This window comes from Sorex araneus, chromosome 3 (assembly GCF_027595985.1).
Source record: "Sorex araneus isolate mSorAra2 chromosome 3, mSorAra2.pri, whole genome shotgun sequence".
Taxonomy (NCBI): Eukaryota; Metazoa; Chordata; class Mammalia; order Eulipotyphla; family Soricidae; genus Sorex; species Sorex araneus.
This window is the reverse complement of record NC_073304.1, coordinates 170,009,008-170,025,669: the sequence shown is the minus strand read 5'-3', so window position 1 is coordinate 170,025,669 and position 16,662 is coordinate 170,009,008. Positions and strand designations below refer to the sequence as shown.

The 16,662-nt window shown below is 62.0% G+C and overlaps 1 protein-coding gene across 1 annotated transcript in view; it reads left to right on the top strand.

Annotated features, from left to right (window-relative positions):
* DSCAML1 (DS cell adhesion molecule like 1) overlaps positions 1-16,662 on the top strand; it is a 227,405-nt gene that overhangs the window by 151,856 nt on the left and 58,887 nt on the right. The window contains exons 4-8 of the mRNA XM_055130810.1: positions 1,981-2,127; positions 4,102-4,380; positions 5,029-5,304; positions 7,872-8,168; positions 9,547-9,819. Of these exons, the coding sequence (XP_054986785.1) occupies positions 1,981-2,127; positions 4,102-4,380; positions 5,029-5,304; positions 7,872-8,168; positions 9,547-9,819 (1,272 nt within the window). The remainder of the gene's footprint in view (positions 1-1,980; positions 2,128-4,101; positions 4,381-5,028; positions 5,305-7,871; positions 8,169-9,546; positions 9,820-16,662) is intronic.

Here is a 16,662-nt window from a genome sequence, read left to right as displayed (position 1 = left end):
TCCACGTCCAGGGGATGTCGGCACGTGCCTGCTTGAGTGCTGCCCCGGGCAGGGCAGGGGTCCCGGGTCGAGGGTCCAAGGGACCCGGTGCACACATCTGGAACGGAGTACCCTGAAATGCACCTCAGCAAGGAGCCAGGTGTGACCCCCGAGCTGAACAAGAGCCTTGTGCAGGGGGCAGAGCCTGAGGGGTGCTCCAAGCCCCTTCTCCCCGACATGGACCCTTAGACAGGGGCTGGACACGGCAGCTCTGCTCGGCCAGCCAGGTAAGGCTGGGGCTAGGTCCCCACCACTGACCACGCCCCCCCACACAAAGATTTGTGGGAAGGAGGGGGAAGAATAAATACAGACTAAGCAGCGTGCCTTAGAAAGCCAGGCAGACCCCGCCTGAGGACGTTACCTGAACCCCTGTGAAATCAATAGCGATTAAAAGTTAAAGTCGGGGTGGGGGGCCGAGAGATAGTACATCAGGGTGGGCACTTGCCTTGCAGGTTGGATCCCCAGCACCCCATGGGGACCCCTGAGTCCACCGGGATCGATCCCTGAGCACAGAGCCAGGAGTCAGCCCTGAGCACCGCTGGGTGTGACCCCCAAACAAAGCAAAACTTAAATCAAGTCCTGGTTCGCTTCACTGGCAGAAAAGGCCGGCAGGGAGGGAGTCGGGGCAAGGCCTGGGCAGTCTCCATAGAACTGTCTGCAGGGTCGGCCTGCCCCCTGAGGTGGCCCAAGAGCCTGGGAGGAAGTGGGGGTCCTCGGCCTGGGGGTGAGGCCTTGCAGAGCCGTCCCTGGAGATGGTCGAGGGAAGGCCTTGTGGCTCGGCCGACGTGAGGGCCATGTGCCTCCAGCTTCTTAGCCTCTGGGGGCCCCCACTTTCCAGGTGCTGAGTTCTTGGACTAGATTGGGGTGTGGTGTAAGGGAACAGAGAGGGTGATTGGGGGCGGGCAGAGTCACACAGCCCAAAGGATGGATCTGAAGCGGGTGGGGCTCCCAGAGGCCTCCGGCTGGCAGCCAACCTGCTGACGCCGCGTGTCCTTTGCGGGGTGAGCACCGCCCTCTCCCCACCATCTTGCTTTCCCTGGGCGCCTCTGTGCTGACCAGTGCCCCCCACCCACAGGGGCAGCGGGAGCCTGAGGTCCCCCGCACCCGCCCGGGAAGCAGCCTCGCCCCAGAGGGCGGGCCAGGGCCTAGTTAGTCTCTCTGTCTGCCTTGGGGGGACCCCCCCACGCCCTGCTCCGTGTACACATTCCTGCTCCTGCTCAGGGCTTGGCCTGACAGTCTCTCCTGCCGCTGAGGGTCACGCCAGCTGCTCATCCACACAGGGGCGCCCGCCCTCCCGCCGCCGAAACCTAAGGGTCATGACCTCGCCTCTGCCCACGTCCCCCGAGCTGCCGCTTCGTCTCCTTCCTGGCTCCCCGACACGCGTGACATGGGGCGGGCGTGACTCCGACATCACAGTTGGTGAACCGGGCTGGGCTTCGGCTCCGGGGCAGAGGAAGAAGAGCTGGCGGCAGGGAGGGCCCGAGTGGGGGCTGCGAGACCTGGGCACTGCACCCGAGTCTCCACGAATGTCTCTGCAAAGGGCAGGTGGTGGCATCCGACACTTTCAGGACCAGCAAGCCACAGAGAGTCCAAGCGAGACTCGCCAGGCCGAGGGAGCACTGCCACAGGAGCACTCCCTGTGGGCCAGACCAGGAGCTTTGCAGACTAGTGCATCTGCTTCAGGGCAGATCTTCTGGGCAGCCCCTTGTATAACTCAGGCTCAGAGAGGTCAAGTAACTCCCCCAGGAGCGCCCAGCAGCCTCGGGGTAAAGCCATGAAGTCCTGAGGCGTCTCCCTTTCCAGCAGTGATCAGGACCACCTCTTCTTCCCTGCCCCCAGGACGGGTTTCCCTGGGGGCGCCGCCCCCCAACTCCTTGGGTGAGGGCCAGCTGCTGCCCCGGCCAGGGGAATGATGGCCTGTGCCCCCGGTTGTGTCTCCAGAAAACAGGTTTTTTATCACTGCCCACGGCGGGCTGTACATCTCCGACGTGCAGAAGGAGGACGCCCTGTCCACCTACCGCTGCATCACCAAGCACAAGTACAGCGGGGAGACGCGGCAGAGCAACGGCGCCCGCCTCTCTGTGACAGGTAGGCCGGGGGCGCCTGGGGGGGGCGTGAGAAGTGGGGGGCGGGCCTGGTCCCACCTGGTGAGGCCCGCAGGTGCCCGTTCTCAGGGTTCTGTGTGTGCCCGCCTGGCTCCGGGAGCCACAGATCCAACCTGCTGTGCCCACCCGGCCGTGGGCAGCTGAGACTGGCCACCTGCCCCCTTGGTCTCTCCCGACCTCCAGACGTGCCCGGGCTCAGAAGGGGGAGACGGGAGGTGCCCCGGGAACAGAGCTGCTGGGTGTCCCGGCCCCGCCTCCCGCTCCCCTCCCCCCGCCCCCGTCAGCTGACCTCAGCCCCTTGGTCTGGAAAGTGGGAATCGACTGAAGCCCCCCAGGGTGGGGAGTGGGGGGGCGGGGCGGGAACTGGAGAGATGGGAGGGAGGCCAAGTGCAGCTGTGCCACCACGTCCCCCTGTGCCCCGTGGCGGGCGAGGGCAGCTTCACTCTTCCCCTCCAGGCCCTGGGGCGCTCGGTCAGGGATGTTTTCACTCCCCGCAGGGGCTGTGCAGTGGGCATGGTTTGGGGTTTGGTTTGAGTTTGGGCTTTGGGGTCACAGCCGGCAGTGCTCAGGGCTCACTCCTGGCCGGGCCCGGGGGACTCTGAGCGGTGCCGGGATCAAACCTGGGTCAGTCACCCGCAAAGCAGCCGTCTTACCCGCTGTCCGTCTCTGACCCCAAGGGTCTGGTTCCCTTTCACGGGGCGTCCACAGTTAGATTTCCTCAACGGTGGCCAACAAGGCCCGGAGGCCACCCCAGGGCGGTCTCAGCCAGGATCCGGGTCCCCAGTGTGCCCCAGCCCCCAGCCCGGGGGGTTCCCGAGAGGCCCCCTGCCCCACCCCCAGCCCTGGGTCTGGCAGCACGAGGTCCCTGCAGGCTGTCGCCTGTGCCTGCACAGCACCCTAGTCCTGTGCCGGGTAATGAAAGAGCTTCTTTCCCTCCGAATTTAATTTCACGCCTGAGACTCGGTGATTAATCCCCTCCCTCGCCCTCCCTCTGCCGCCCTGTCGGCCCCTCTGCTTGTAAATTCTGCCGTGTGCCCTGGAATTTGTGTATTCTGCATCAATTAAGTGTCGCATTGAGTAATTCTTCTCTGGCACTGGGTTTGTTTATCCCAACCCTTCCCTGGAGGGGTGGGGGTGAGAGGCCGAGGAGCCGGCGGGAGCCAGCGGGCACCGGGGCCATCATGGGCCCAGCTGCCGAGAGTCTACATCCTCCAGGCACTTTGGCAGGGGCGTCTGTCACCGTCTGCACACCCTCCAGTGATGGGCCCAGGAGGCAGCGCAGAGCCCCCAAAAGTCAGGCAGGATGGCCAGGCCAACTAGCACCTGAGTCCCCCTGGCTCCCCACCCCAGCACCCCCTCCTTCTGACGGGCCCTGGGAGGGACAGAGACTTCTAGAGTCTCTGGTCCAAAAGGACAGACAGTTCCTCACGCACACCCTGGCCAGGGAAGGTGCCCGAGGGCCCAAGAAACCTCAGGAGGGACCAGAGTCCGCTCTCAGCCTTCACTTTGGAAGGGACCAGAGATGGCTCAGGGGTGGCCTGGCAGCTATGAGGCCTGGGCTTCGTCCCCAGCTCCTATAGGCATGCACACACATGCGCTCACACACGCGGACATGCTCACACACATACACATGCATACACTCGCACACTCACAGTCAAAGGCACATGCTCGTACACATTCATGCGCATGCTCACACACGGCACGGGCTCACACATGCACATGCTCACATACACATGCACACACGCGCACACATCTGCACACGTGCACTTTCACACATCCCACTCACTTCCACAGACGTGCACATCCTTTCACTCGCACTCACCCACACACTCACATTCTCCCCCACACACACACAAGCCCTAGGTGTCGCTCACTCTGGGCCGCACTGAGCCTCTGCTCCTTCCTCACTTCACCCACCCTGGGCTGGACGGGGCCACTCACCTCCTCTGCCTTCCAGATCCTGCCGAGTCCGTCCCCACCATCCTGGACGGCTTCCACTCCCAGGAGGTGAGGGCTGGCCTCACGGTGGAGCTGCCCTGCACGGCCTCCGGCTACCCGCTTCCGGCCATCCGCTGGCTGAAGGACGGCCGGCCCCTCCCGGCTGACAGCCGCTGGACCAAGCGCGTCACAGGCCTGAGCATCAGCGCCCTGCGGGCCGAGGACAGCGGCGCCTACATCTGCGAGGTCACCAACACCTTCGGCTCTGCCGAGGTCACCGGCACCCTCACGGTGGTCGGTGAGTGTCAGAACCCCGTCCCTGTCCGGGAAGCCCTGAGGATCCCGGGGTGCCAGACGGGAGACAGTGCCCACCTCTGCCCAGCCTGATTGGCGTCCAGGGGAAAGTGAGGGCTCAGAACTGAAGCAGCTGCCTTTTGAGGTCAGCCCTCTTTCAAGGGTGGTTGGCTCTGGGCAGAGTGGCCCAACCTGGCCATCACCTCCCTGCACTCGGGAACTAGGGCTCATGGTCCCCACCCCCGCCCCGCCCACCCCCCAGCCTCCCAGAAGTCGTAGGGTTTATTTCTTTTATTTGGGTTTGGGGGCCACATCTGGCGATGCTCAGGGGTTCCTCCTGGCTCTGCACTCAGGAATCACTCCTGGTGGTGCTCGGGGACCTATGGGGAGCTGGGGGTTTAACCTGGGTCAGCTGTATGAAAGGCAAGCGCCCTCCCTGCCGTGCTATGGCTCCAGCCCCGAGGTCACAGGGTGATGGGACCCTGCGGACTCACAGGCGTCCGTGCTGAATGAAGCAGCACCGCTGTACATTCATTCACACGGGCCTTGGGGGTCTTTAGCAATGATGGATCAACCATGCAGTCAGCAAGCAGTAAGCCTTGTCTTTTACCCCCCGCCCTGCCCCTGTGCCCCATCATGTTGGCTGGCACAGACCCCCTTCACGTGACCCTGACCCCGAAGAAGCTGAAGACGGGCATCGGCAGCACCGTCATCCTCTCGTGCGCGCTCATGGGCTCCCCAGAATTCTCCATCCGCTGGTACCGCAACACGGAGCTGCTGCGGCCTGACGAGGCCGTGTCCATCCGCGGGCTCAGCAACGAGACTCTGCTTATCGCGTCTGCCCAGAAGAGCCACTCCGGGGCCTACCAGTGCTTCGCCACCCGCAAGGCCCAGACAGCCCAGGACTTCGCCATTATTGTGCTGGAGGGTGAGCTGGGGCGACCAGAGTCCAATGTGGGGGTGGGCCCCAGGCCCCCAAAGCCCCACCAAGAGGTGCCTGCCCAGGCTTCCCCACCTCCCCGGCTGCTGAGATGGGGAACAGTGAGGAGAATGCTGTGGTTCATCTTGCCAGGCAGACACCTTTCTCGCCTCCCCTACTCGGGGTGGAGAGCAGGATTGTTTGTTGTTGATTGGTTGTTGGTTATTGGTTGCTGTTGGTTGGCTGGTTTACTGATGGTTGGTTATTGATTGTTTGGTTGGTGGTTGGTTGGTTGTTCATTGTTTGGTTGGTTTGTTGGCTTGGTGGTTGGTTGGTTGAGTAGTTGTTGATTGTTGGTTATTGGCTCATTGATTGTTGGCTGGTTCCTTGGTTGGTTAGTTGGTTGGTTCATGGTTAGTTAGTCAGTGTTGGTGTTTGTTGTTGAGTGGTTGGTTGTTTGGTTGGTTGTTGATGGTTGATTGGTTGTTGTGTGGTTGGTTGTTGATGGTTGGTTGGTTGTTGGCTGGGTGACTGGTTGTTGTTTGGTTGGTAGCTGGTTGGTTTGTGGTTGGTTGGTTTTTGAGTGGTTGGTTGGTTAGTTGGTAGGTGGTTGGTTAGTTGGATTGTTAGTTGGTGGCTGGTTGGCTGGCTAGTTGGTGGTTGGATGGTTGGTTAGTTAGATTGTTGTTGGTTTGTAGCTGGTTGGTTGTGTTTGGTTAGTTGGTTGGTGTTTGGTTGTTGAGTGGTTGGTTGTTGATTGGTTGGTTGGTTGGTTGTTGACTGGTTGTTGGTTGATGAGTTGATTGCTTAATTATTTGGCTGGTTGTTTGGTTGGTTGTTGGTTGGTTGGTTGGTTAGTTGGTTAGTTGGTTGGTTTATTGGTGGTTGGTTGTTTACTAGTTGGTTGTTGGTTGATGAGCTGGTTGGTTAATTGTTTAACAGAGCTCTTCAGGCCCCTCCTTCTGGTTGTTGATTGGTTGGTTGTTGGTTGGTTGGTTGTTTTGTTGGGTTTTGGTTGGTTGTATGGTTAGCTTGGGGCTGGCTTGTTACCAAACAGGCTAGGAAAATAGAGACTATGAGCCCTGACCCAGCTGCATATCCCTGCTTCAGAGCTGCAGCCTGAATTCAGGCTCTTAACCTTTATACCCTTTCCCCTGCCTCTAAAATTGCTAGAACATCTCTATTAGAAGGGCCCAAAGACTCTCAGTCCCCAGAGCTCTTTAGTCCTCTCCCTCCCAGGCTTCTACCCAGCAAACTGTTTCCTTTCTCTCCCTTTTTTATTCCTTTCGGAAGGGGGCATATATGGTAGTCTTTGGGGGCTACTCCCAAAACAGTGCTCATGTTAGCTCTCAGCAGTCATCAGGGGACTATGCAGCGCTGGGGATTGAGCCCAGGCCTCCCACATACATAGTACCCAAGACGCCAAACCCAGGACAGGCATGGGGGTGCCCAGGCCACCATGTGTCAACCCTTCCAGCCCGAGAGCCCCATCCTGTGAAAAGATGGGATGCAGGAGTGGCACCCACCGAACCTGGGCCCCAGCCCCACCCGAGGAGCACAGCGGCTGGCTCCACCTGTTTGAAGGACGTGCCGCTCACCCTGGGGCCCTTCCGTCTGAACCTCGCCCCGCTGAAGTCTCTCTGCTCACCGGGCACCACCCTGGCCCAGCAGCGGTGCCGCTTCTCCTCTGCGGGGGAGGAACTGAAAGTCAGCCAGTAGATGCAGGAACACAGGGACAGGAGGCCAGGGAGGCCAGAGGGGGGCAAAGGCAGCAGCACTGCAGGACTGTCCTAGTTTGGCCAGGTACCTAGTTCTCCTCTTGGGCTGGATCTAAGGGTCTCGGCAAGGTGGGGCTGGGGGCCAGCTGCCTCTGTTGTGAGCTCTTGGAGGCCAGCAGCTGCCTGTTACTCCCCCTTCTTCCCTAGCTTCTACCTTTGCCTCTTGAACATGTAAGAACATGTAATGCCCGTCTCACTCTTTACAGCGGTCCCCTGTGCAAGGACAGTGAGGGGGTCTGGGCCAGTGTCCAGAGTCCACACAGAGAGGCAGGGCAGGCGGTTCCGGTCAGGGTGACGGGTGATCCAGGGCTCATGCCACCCCAGACCTCGCCACACTGACTCTAGCTTCAGACTCTGTGTCTGGGGCCACCGTTCCTCCTGGTGCCGGACTCGTGGGCTGGTTTGCCCCAGAGGCTGAGCGTGGCGTGCCTGTGCTAATAGGGGAGGGGGAGGTGGGCCAGGCGCAGGGCCGGGAGCTCCACAGGAGTGCAGGTGTTGATTTTCCTCCAGGGCCCAGGGTTCTCACAAGCCCCATTCTCTCCATCCTCCAAAAACAAGAATTGAAGGCACTGGAAAGGTTAAGTAACTTGCCCAAAGACATACAGCACGGGGTTCACGTCCCGGGAGTCTCTGCATCCCCACCCTGGGATATTCGCCGGGACTTGGAGATCGCACCGTCCTGGCTATTTATCTAAGGATTGTCTCTGTTACCGCCTCCTCCTCGGGTGGGGTGTGGGGCCTGGGGCACGGGACGGCCTCCCCCACGCGGTCCTGATGGGGGATCCTTGCTCCCTGCAGACGGCACGCCCCGCATCGTCTCGTCCTTCAGCGAGAAGGTGGTGAACCCCGGGGAGCAGTTCTCGCTGATGTGTGCGGCCAAGGGCGCCCCGCCCCCCACGGTCACCTGGGCACTGGACGACGAGCCCCTGGAGCGGGACAGTAGCCACCGCACCAGCCAGTTCACCATGTCGGACGGCACCACCATCAGCCACATGAACGTCACGGGCCCCCAGATCCGCGACGGGGGCGTGTACCGGTGCACGGCGCGGAACTCGGTGGGCAGTGCTGAGTACCAGGCGCGAATAAACGTAAGAGGTGCCTGTCTACATTTGAATCTCAGAATAGGCTTTTGAGTTCCTCTGCCATTCTGTGCCTCCATCTTTCTCGTGGTGCTTAGTGCTTATGTTATTTTGAGTTTCGTGGCAGTCTCTCCTCGCCTCTGCTCCCTCGGCGCTGCCCTCCCCAGTGCTGGCGTCCGGGTGTACCTGTGTGTGTGTGTGTGTATGCGTGCCTGTGCGTGTGTGCATATGTGTGCATGCCTATGCGTATGTGCCCATGTGCTCCTGTGCATATGTACCTGTGTGTGCCTGCATGTGCCTGTGCATGTGCTTGTGAGTGCATGCATATGTTTGTGTGTGTTTGTGTCTGTGCGTGTGTGCCATGTGTAATCTGAGCGTTTGTGTCCATGTGTGTGCCTGTGCATGTGTGTCTGTATGTCTGTGCATGTGTGTCTGTGCGTGTGCCCATGTGTGTCTGAGCGTCTGTGTCCGTGTGTGTGCCTGTGCATGTATGTCTGTGAGTGTGTGCCCCTGTGTGTCCATGCATGTGGGTCCATGCATGTGAATCTGTGTTTGTGCATGTATGTCTTTGTGTGTCCTTGTGTGTGTGTCTGTGCATTTTCATACACCTGTGCATCTGTGCATGTATTCTGTGCATGTGCATCTGCGTGTGCTTGTATGTGAGCACATGTGTGCCTGTGTGTGTCTGCATGTATGTCTGTTCCTGTATGTCTGGGTGTGTGTGTGTGCCTGTACATGTATGCATGTATTCTGTGCATGTGCATCTGTGCGTGTGCCTGTGTGTGCACGTGTGCACCTGTGTCTGCATGTGTCCATGCCTGTGTGTCTGGGCGTGTGTGTGTGTGCCTGTGCATGTGTGCCCTCCCCCTCCTGCAGTCAGACCTGCCCCCCACACCCTGACTCCCTGTCACATCTCTCTGACCCCAGGTCACTGCACCCCTGCTAATATCCAGCCAAGGACCAGGGTGGAGGCCTGGGGCCAGCCTTGCTGTGCACTAGGAGTGACCCCCAGGGTCTGTGCTTGCTGTGACCCCCCGCAGCACTATCCCCCAAGGGCTCCAGGAGCCATAGCAGCCAGGGCCCCCGACACCCGCCCCCAAGGCCTGGGCTAGCAAGAGTAGGAGACTGGAGCTGGGGTGGGTGCCCCAAGTCCAGACTAAGAGCGGGGCCACCCCACAGCTGTGCTCTCAAAGGACAGCAGAGGGGACAGACACATCTGGGCTCTTTGCAGCCTCTGCCTTTGCCACAGAGACCCCCCCTCCCTGCGCCCCGCCACAGCCCCCGAGAGTCACAGAAGCCAAACCACGGAGAAGAGCGACCCTAGGACAGCATGAGCTGCCCCTGGCTGACTGACCCCTCTGCCCCTCCTCTGCTCCCCCCTGCCTCCTGCCCAGGACCCCCCAGCATCCGGGCCATGAGGAACATCACGGCGGTGGCCGGGCGGGACACCCTGATCAACTGCAGAGTCATCGGCTACCCCTACTACTCCATCAAGTGGTACAAGGACGCGCTGCTGCTGCCCGACAACCACCGCCAGGTGGTGTTCGAGAACGGCACCCTGAAGCTCAGCGACGTGCAGAAGGGCATGGACGAGGGCGAGTACCTGTGCAGCGTGCTCATCCAGCCCCAGCTCTCCATCAGCCAGAGCGTGCACGTGGCCGTCAAAGGTGAGACCGGGCGGCCGCGGTGGGGCGGGAGAGGCGGGTCCCGGGAGTGGGCCGCCCCGGGATGCTCCTGAGCCCCGCCCACCCAGGAAGGTGGGGCCTGAGTCCGTCCCCGGATGCTGATTGGCCGGCTCAGCCCGTGCCAGGACTGGCCGAGGCTTCCCGCCTCTCTTGTCGCTATGACCCGGAAGGGTCCAGCATGACCATGCCGGGGGCGCAGGGGGCCTGGATTTGGGGCTGGAGGGTGGTTCTCAGAACAGCCCTGGCGCCCTGGGTCAGGCCGCAGATGTTGGGGACGCTGTGAGTGCAGGCACAGACCTGCAGCAGAGAGGGAAGGGGACTTGCCAAGGAGGAACCCTGGCACCGTGCATACACCTGTGCATCTGTGGGCCGAGAGCACCCAGAGGTGCCCGGAAACACCCTGCAGGCGGCTGGGGTGCAGTGGGGTGGAGGCGGTGTGGGGCGCCATCACCAGCTGGCCATGCCCAGTGGGGCGAGGGGCGCTCCCCAGCCCCAGGGGGCTCAGCAGGGGGCTGTGGGCCTACACTGCGTCCCGGGGACCTCTTCCTCCGGCGACTCTGAGACACAGAAAGCCTTTCTCTGGGATCCGGGGAAATCCCAGGTCTAACCCTGGGTGCTGTCTCAGCCCCGTGTCCCCTCCCTCCTCACTGCTGAGAGGGAGGAGGTGAGAGCAGAGGCGGCTGGGGTGCCCATGGCCCCCAAGGGCAGCCTGAGCAGGAAGAAAGCTCGCCCAGGCTTGGGGCTCCTAGGAAGGGGGCCGGTGGCCTGAGCCTGGAGGGTCGGGCCCACGGGGTCCTCAATCGGTTCCAGAAACCTGGGCTCTGGGCTCTAGGGCTGGAGCAGACAAATGCGAGGCATGAGGACAGGGAGGTGGGGGTGCCTGGGTCCATCGCTGAGGGGGTGTGGGCAAGAGGTGCAGAAGCAGTGGGCTGCGGCCACCAGGACCCCGACTTCTCTCCTGCCTCCATTCGCTCTCACGGCCCTTGGGCCTACGCCACGGGCGCCCAGCACCCCCCTCCCACCCGCAGAGAGCAGAATGTCTCCCACTGGGAGTGCGGCCTCCGTGGGACTGACTTCCTGGGGGGTCTCGGTGGTGAGTGTGAGGGGGATCATCTTCTTGGGTTTCTGAAGGTGGGGCCCCTCTTGGTGTCCCCTCCTCTTTAGTCTCAGGCCTGGGTGCCTGACGCTGTCAGACCTGGGGGCCGGATGCCACGAGCCTCATGCTACCAGGAAACTCACATGCCCGGAGCCGCAGCGCACAGCCCGATGGCCAGTGTCCCCCTTGCCCCACCCCCACCCAGAAGCCGGCTGCCCGCCAACATGCATCTCTGCTGTGTGCAGCCAGCCGGGAGTTTACTGTGTCAACAGCACATATGAAAACATCTGACCTTTGTTCCGCTCCCCTCACCCGCCGGCCCAGCAGGCATTTGGCTGGTGTGTCACCCGAAAAATAAAATAAGGAAAGAACAGGACTCCAGCGGGCCCCCGAGCGCGCAGAACATCCTGTGAGCTGTCTCTGCTCATCAATTATTCAACCCATTCGGGAGACGCCTCCCGGCCACTGAGTCGGCTGCTGTCGGCTCGGCCCCGGGCTGCTGCGATTACAGGGAGCCGCCAGGTCCCCGCTGTCCAGGGGGGTATGCGTGTGGGTGCTGTGAACAGGTGGTGAAGGTGTGCGTGTGAGTGTGTATGTGTGTATGTATAGGAGGGAAGGAATGTGTGTGTGTATATAGGAGGGAAGGAGTATGTGTGTGTGTGTGTGTGTGTGTGTGTATAGGAGGGAAGGAGTGTGTGTGTGTGTGTATAGGAGGGAAGGAGTGTGTGTGTGTGTATAGGAGGGAAGGAGTGTGTGTATATATAGGAGGGAAGGAGTGTGTGTGTGTGTGTGTGTGTGTGAATAGGAGGAAGGAGTGTATACAGGATGGAAGGTATGCATGTATGTGTGTGTATGAGTGTGTGCTTGTGAGAACAAGAGGAAAGGGTTGTGTGTGTGTGTGTGTGTGTGTGTGTGTGTAGGAAGGAAGGAGTGTGTGTGTGTACAGGAGAGAAAAGTATGTTCTTGCGTGTGTGTGTGTGTGCTTGTGTGTGAGAGAGAGCTCATTGCATAGAGAAGGCATTCATGAAACATGTATGTGTGTGTGCTTGTGTGTGTGTGTGCTTGTGTGTGTGGGAGCTCAGAGCACAGAGAAGGCATTCATGAAGCGTGTGTGTGTGTGTGTGTGTGTGCAGGGAGACAGGAGTGTGACACAGCCACTATTCCTCAGCCTCAGGGTCCAGAAGTGCCCCCAGGAGGGCCTGGCCCCCCTCCCTGTCCAGACAGCGGCAGTGTTTGGTTGGGGCCTGCGCCCACCCGCCCGCCCCCTCATTAGCATGCACCCCGCAGAAGCCGTCAGAGCTGATTATGAGCTGCAGCTTGATTAGCTGACGCGCTGTTCCAAGAGCGGCTCAGGGGGGTGAGGGGAGGAGCTCCGAGTGGGGAGCAGGGCCCTGAGTCTGGGGGAGGCAGGGTAGGACCCCCGTGCTTAGCCCACGCCAAGCAGCAGAGCAGACGGGAGGACAGCAGGGGCCAGGAGGAGGTGACACTGTGACACCACTCGGGTCCCAGTCCTGTCCCCATGGGGACATGGCTTCCTGGGCAGCAGAGGGACAAGCCAGGCTGCCCCGAGCCCCTCCTCCTGGATGTGCTCAGAGTCCGGTGCACAGTGCACAGCCCTGTACACGGCGCATCCTGTGTGCACACATCAGCGCGTGCTACAGGCCTGTGCACACAACAAGCGGGCGTGAGTGGGTGCGGATCTGCTGGCACACGCCCCCGTCCTCTCCCAAGCCCTGGAAGGCGGTGCCAAAGGGAAGGTTGACCCCGGTCCAGGTGGGGGTGCTGAGGGGACAGAGGGGACACGGGCTCCCGGAGACGCTGGGCTGGGACACGCGTGACTCTTTGCTCACGCCTCCTTCACCCCGAGCTGCAGGGCAGGGAGCCTGCCTCTGCGCGTCCAGAGGGCTCCTTGGCAGAGAGGGAAGAGGAGCTCGCATAGATCCAACCTAGATTTGCTGTCTTTAGGGCCCCCCTGTCGCTGGAAAATAATGCAGCATAAAAGCCTCTCTGGGCACACGGGCTGAATGTTTAATTAACTACCAGGACAGCGCTGACTGCCTCCTCGGCGTGGGCTCGGTGCGGGAACGTCTCCATCTGCACATCTGAGCCCAGAGGGTCTCCGGGGTCCAGCCAGGGCTCGAGGTGCTTTCTACCCTACTCTGCGAGGCCAGGAGCCCACAGAGTGCCAGCTCCCTGCAGAGTGCCGGGGAAGATGACGCATGCGCAGGCACACACACACAGGCACACACACACAGGCACACACATACATACACACACACATACACACACATGTGCACACACCCTCCTGGTGCCCGTTCTCCCACACTCTCCGCCGTCCCCCGCCCCACCGCCCTCTCAGCTCCAGGCACGCTGGGGGAGCAGGGAGCCTGCAGGAGACCCCCAACTCCTCCCCACAGTGAAAGGATGAGGCGTTTCCTCAGTCTGCGGGGTTCACGGAGTCAGCCACCTGGCCACATGCCTGCTATTGGCAGGGTGGGGGGGTTGGAAGGAACCCGCCGGAAGTACGGGGGTGGGGAGCCACAGCAGGGTGGGGGGGAACAGGATGCCCGCTGGTCCCGGGCAGCGGTGCCCAGGAAGCTGCTGCCAGCAGCTTTGTTCCTCAGCAGAGAATCTGGGACGTGGCACCAACATCTCCCTACAGGGATGAGACAGATGCTGGGTTTGATGGAGACTGCGTCCCCGTGCTCCCTCCCACCGCGCGCTCCGCCCCTCGCCCCGGGCCCAGCACCCGGCCTCCGCACAAGCCCCTGACCTTGGCACGCTTCCCCGATCTTGCGACTGGAGCATCCACGACACACCCAGGGGTTTCCTTTGTCACCGAGAGAGCAGATGCGGGCGCAGTGGTGGGGGGAGGGCTTTGCCGTCTCGTTCCGTGTTTGTCATTGTAGGGGCCACACCCAGTGAGCCCGGGAGCCTGGGCTCACCCCCACATTGCATCTGGGTTGAGGAGGCCCGAGGAGCCGGTCATCAAACCCAGGGTCTTGCACCTGCAAGTGTGCCACTCCGAGCCTGGTTGGCTGGTTTTTTCTCTTTTTTTTTTTTTTTGTTTTTGGGCCACACCTGGCACTCAGAGCTTGCTCCTGAGCTCAGGGATCACTCCTGGAGGGGCTCAGGGGACCATTTGGAATGCCAGGGTCAAGTGTGGGTCAGCCGGCTGCAAGGCCACTGTGCTCTCTCTCCCGCCCCATGTTTGTAAATTTAAACACAGTCACCAGGACAGGTCTCCTGGGAAGAGAAGAGGCAGGAAGTGACGCGCTGTCCTGAAGATCCACCTGGATCTTGGCACATGTTGTTGCACTGACTTGGTTTAACACCCCCATTTTGCAGGCGAGGCCGAAGGCCTGGCTCACAGACACGTATGTGGCTAGCAGGAAGCCAGGGACACCCCCCCCCACTCTGGACCTGGCATTTGGGGGGAACATCTTCAGGCCCTAACGCCTCTACTACTCTGTGTAGCAAATAAAAATTCAGGGTGCTGAAAGAGCCGAGAGCCGAGCCTTAAAGCACTTCCGGGCGGGGGTCCGGCCGTCCTCCCGCAGCACCCTGCAACAAGCACTCTCAAGACTTGGTGGTGGCCAGGCTGCGTCCTGGGAAATGCCAGGGCTCGGGGGCACCCTGCGGGCTGGGGTCCACACCGCAGCATTGTGCCCCGAGCGAGTCCTGCAGGGGCGGGCCCAGAACCCCGACCCCCAGGGCGGTTTTCCCCTGGTGTAGACACACACCCGGCTGGTGGGCGCCCCTGAGCCCCCAGCCGCCTCACCTGCCCTCCGCAGCTCCATCACAGCTTCCCGTTCTCCCAGTGCTGCCCCTCCCGGCCGGGAAGCCCCCTCGTGCTGTTCTAGTGTTCCCTGAGGGACAGGGTTGCAGCTGTGGGATTCTGGGGGCAGCGCTGCTCCCCACCTCACCCCTCCCACCCGTGCCAGAGAGCAGGCTTGTCAATCACAGCATTGACCCGCCTCCCCCACTCCAGGGGTGGAGGGTGGAGGGGAGCAAGTCTTGGTCTGTCTCTCATGGCACAGGGGCCCGGGAGCTCTGGCCAGCCCAGGGGGTCCCCGGAGGGTGGAAGCTGCTGTGTTCCACCGCCGGTGCCGGTGCCCCGAGACCAGAGAGAATGCAGCGCAGCGGCCGCGGGCCTCTCCCTCGGCCCAGATGCTTCCTGGGCCAACTGGGCCCTTGAACTCGGGTGACCGCCAGCTCCCCCGGTTCTCGCCACGAGGTGACTCCGGCCCGTGCCCTGAACCGAGCTCCCGGACCACGGGTGGTGCTGCTCCGACCCCTCCGAGCCCCGGGCGCCTCCCTCTGCCGTCGCCTCCTCTCCCCGGCCCACACGCGCGGAGTGTCTTCCCCGGCAGGCATTTCATAAATATTAGATGAATTGGTTAATTAATGAATGAACCTGCCTGAGTCACTCGCGCGCTTTGCTAAGCCCCTCCTTGCCGAGGGAGCCGGGCTGCCCCGCCCGCCCAGGCAGAGCCTCTTCCTGCCTCCCTCCTGCTCTCGCCCTCCCCCACCCCCCCACCCCCGGCCAGCTTCGCGCTCAGCAGCAGGTGCTCAGAGACCCGCCCAGCTCCCGGCCCTCCTGGCTGTGCCCTCGTCACCTCTGCCACCACTCACACCCACCCCAGAGAGCACAGTAAGGTCCCGACCCCGACCCAAGGCAGGAGCCAGGGAGAGGCCCCCGCCCCCACACTGCACCCCAGGGAATGATGTCTGCCGCACCCCGAGGACTGGTGCACACCCCCCTTCTGCCGTTTGTGCTCCCCCACTCCCTCCTGGGGCAACTCCCCACCCGCCAGGATGGTTTCTGCCGGGGCTTGGGAAGGGACCCCCACCCTTCTGCCAGTCAGGCAACCGAGTCTCTGCCCTAGAGGACCTCCCAACTCCCAGGGGAGCTGATGGCACCATCCCCCACTCCAATGCCATGTGGCAAATGCCATGGTCTCCTGGGTGGGTGCTGTAGGGGGAGGCGGGCTTCCTGGAGGAGGTGGCATGAGCACAGGGTTTGAGAAGGAAAGGTCTCAGTGGCACCAAGCAACAGCATGACAGGCAGGTCTCTGCCATGGCTCCATCCCCGAGTCCCAGAGGGGCAGGGGTGGGGCTCCAGGGGCACCACTCCTGCCCTGCACATCCGGGGCCCTGAGGCTCATCCATGGGCTCACTGCACACCTCTGCCTGTGGCTCTGGCACCCCCCGCCCCCCCCACACACACATTCAGAGCACTGCCCACAGGGCCCAGCATCCCCGGGAGAGGCTCTGGGCCCCCTGCCGTCCTGGGGGTGGCCCCTGCCCAAAGAGACAAACCCCAAGGAGCCACATCTGCCAAGGTACCAAGACGGGGCACCTCCAGCATCGGGCAGAGGAACCCTGGGGAGAGCCGGCGTGGGCACGGGGCCATGGGGCTTGTGGCTCCAGATTAAACCCCCGGCACATGCTCGGGGCCCCATCCTGGGAGTAGGGCCCCAGCCAGTGGGAGGCAGTGGTCAGAGACGGGAGAGACCAAACAGCAGCCCAAACCCCGGAACCCGAGAGTACTGGAGATCAGGATTGGGGGAGGGGTCTGGAGCCGATGGTGGGGGAGAAGGGGCGGTGCCAGCTTTGCTTCCCGGACTGGTGTCCTCTCAGAACAGAGGTCCAGGTCCCGGGGGTGGGCTGCATCCGGGACACAGACAGCGCCTTTCCAGAAGGCCACTCCCCGGCCCTGGAGGGGG